The 2,804-nt window shown below is 34.5% G+C and overlaps 1 protein-coding gene across 1 annotated transcript; it reads right to left on the bottom strand.

Annotated features, from left to right (window-relative positions):
- Positions 1-361: 361 nt before the first annotated feature.
- On the bottom strand, positions 362-2,577 carry LOC126698530 (uncharacterized). Its single transcript, XM_050395830.1, has 4 exons — positions 1,394-2,577; positions 1,060-1,304; positions 877-935; positions 362-688 (listed from the first exon to the last, which is right to left on the bottom strand). The coding sequence occupies exons 1-4, from the start codon at positions 2,575-2,577 to the stop codon at positions 362-364; spliced, it is 1,815 nt and encodes a 604-aa protein (XP_050251787.1).
- Between the last annotated feature and the right edge of the window lie 227 nt (positions 2,578-2,804).

Raw genomic sequence — 2,804 nt, 5'->3', positions numbered from 1 at the left:
AAAATGAAAATGAAGCACATAACAACCTCAATTTTAATCAAGGATGTCAATACCGTACCGGTTTGGCCACCGGTACGATATATTTCGGATACCGGTCAATATCGGTGTACCGTTTCGGGATTACCGCTATTTTATATATTTAATATATATACACACACACACACACATACACACACAAAATCTCTATTTACCATAAAACAATACCTCAAAAATTCATGTTTACCATAAAACCTTACTTCAATTAAGAACAAATAATTCATAGTTTTAAACTTTAACATCAACTAAAAAAAAAAAAAAACACAATATAAAATTGTTCATTACACACAAAGAAAACAAATAATTAACACAAATTACATAGGATCTACTCCCATCCTTCAAAAGGATTTATATCAGGACCATAATATACATGAGTATTAGCATTTGTCAACACAACATCATTTTCACCATCTTCCTCATCAAGAACAACAACATCATCATCATCATCATTATCATCTTCCAAAGTCACTGTTGCTAATGGTTCTTCAATGCTATCCCAATTCACATCTTCCTGAGTTAGTAACAGAAATTCAGATTCCTCAGCTACCCAATCCTCCATTAAATCAATATTATCAAGGCTTATAGGATCCAAGTAATCCTTTGTCCTTCTAATGTTCCTACCAAAATCAATAACATACATTGGTGACATTTTCTAATCATTCAAAATAAAAATTGAATATATTTAAAAACATACCTTTCTCGTAACAATAGATTATACCGAACATACACCAAGTCATTCAAACGTTTATGCTCAAGCCTATTTCTCCTCTTGGAATGGACAAACTCAAATGTGCTCCAAGCTCTTTCACAACTAGTTGCACTACAACACTAACTTAGCACTCGAATTGCAAACTTTTGTAATTCTGGAGTGTCATTTCCAAATTGCTCCCACCAAGCAACTTCCAAAAATAAAAGAAATTATTAATTTAGTACAAAGCAAATAACAAACTTTCAAATGAAATATATATATATATATAAATATATATATATATATATATGTATGTATAGATACATATAGCATACCTGGACTTAGTTTTTCACGTTGCCGGATTGCCATAGGCATTCCAAAGTCACCTAAAGACTTTTTGTATGATTCAATTTGAGAACTAAGAATGTCTTGCTCATCAGGATCAGAAACCAGCCTTGTAATGATACTAAGTAGGCCTTTTGTAACATCTTTTTGCTTCTTAAATGAAGGCCTAAAGAAGATTCCAGGGTTGAGATAACAACCTGCTGCATGCAATGGACTATGGAGTTGTTTATCCCATCTAGCATCAATGACACTAGTAAATGGTATATATGCAGAAATTTTATTCTTCAACCTTGCTTTTATATTCTCCTTTGCTTTATCCATTGCCTCATACAAGTATCCCATTGATGTTTTTCATCCCCATCTACAAGACGTAGTACTCTAACCAAAGGCTCACTAATCTTCACTATTTGTTGACATTGTAACCAAAACTCTTTATCTTCCAAAACAATTGCAGCCACCTCCTTTCCCATGACATCTCTAGCATGTCGAGATTCGATCCATTGATCACAAGTAAACATTTGCCTAAGTTCTTTCTTGAACTTAGTCAAGCATTGAAGACTTAAAAACTCAGTTGCAAACCTTGTGATGGTTGGACGAATCAAATCCCTACTATTAGTGAAGTCGCTTCTCATCAAAGATAAAATCTTGCCATGGTTGTATATGAATTTGGTAATCTTTTTAGCCTTTTGAATGGTTTCATCAATAATAGGAAAATATCTTTTATCAGAAAAATTTTCCAACATTAAATCAATGCAATGGACTGCACAAGGAGACCAACAGAATGTCCCATATTTCTGCATTAGCTTCTTTCCTGCAGACTTGTAAGAAGAATCATTATCTGTAATGAACTGCACAACATGCTCAGGCCCAACTTCTTGAACAACTTTATCAAACAACTTAAACAATGTATTTGCATCCTTTGTTAGGCCTGACACATCAAGGGATTTAAGAAACATGGTACCTCTAGGACAATACACTAAAAAATTAATGATTGGAGCACTCTTTTGATTTGTCCACCCATCTGACATTATTGAACACCCATAAACTTTCCAATCATTTTTCACATCTAAGAGATAATCATTCATTTTACCCACATGTTTTTGTAATAAAGGCCCCCTCAAGTCATGATAAGAAGGTCCCTTAAAACCAGGCCCAATAGCTGCTACACTATCTAAAGCTTCCTGATAATACACAGAGTGAGCGGCATGGAAATGTATATTAGCATGGTACCACCATCTTGCAAAATTCATTCTTGCCTTCTCAACCATTTGCTTTGAGGCCAAAGAAGACCTTATGGATGGTTGAGAACTAGGTTTTGTTCTTGGAGCAAAAAAGGATTTAATGTTTGACTTTTCTCCAACTTTTTCTTTCCCCTTGGTGTTATAATTACTAACTGATGAATGACTCTTTGAACCCCCTCTCTCATTATCATTATTACCTTCATCATTATGATGATCATCCTCCTCCTCCTCCTCTACATCATAGGGATTTGCAATTTCTTTATTCATTCTTCTTTTTTTCTATTTACTTTTCTTTAAATCTTCAATCAACTGTTTCATTTGCCATTTTACATCTTCAGATACTTTTTTACATGCTTCAACATCACCCGGAATCCCAGCTAAATGATACTTGAGCCTAGTAATTCCTCCCCACTAATAGAAAGGGGAAAGATGCGCTCAATCCGTTGCTTGTTGCTCCAACTTAGGAGTAGGGGCTTAACGAGCCTTTTATGCGG

Source organism: Quercus robur, chromosome 2 (genome assembly GCF_932294415.1).
Source record: "Quercus robur chromosome 2, dhQueRobu3.1, whole genome shotgun sequence".
NCBI classification, from domain to species: Eukaryota; Viridiplantae; Streptophyta; class Magnoliopsida; order Fagales; family Fagaceae; genus Quercus; species Quercus robur.
The sequence above is the reverse complement of the archived record's forward strand: the minus strand, read 5'-3'. Positions and strand labels throughout refer to the sequence as shown.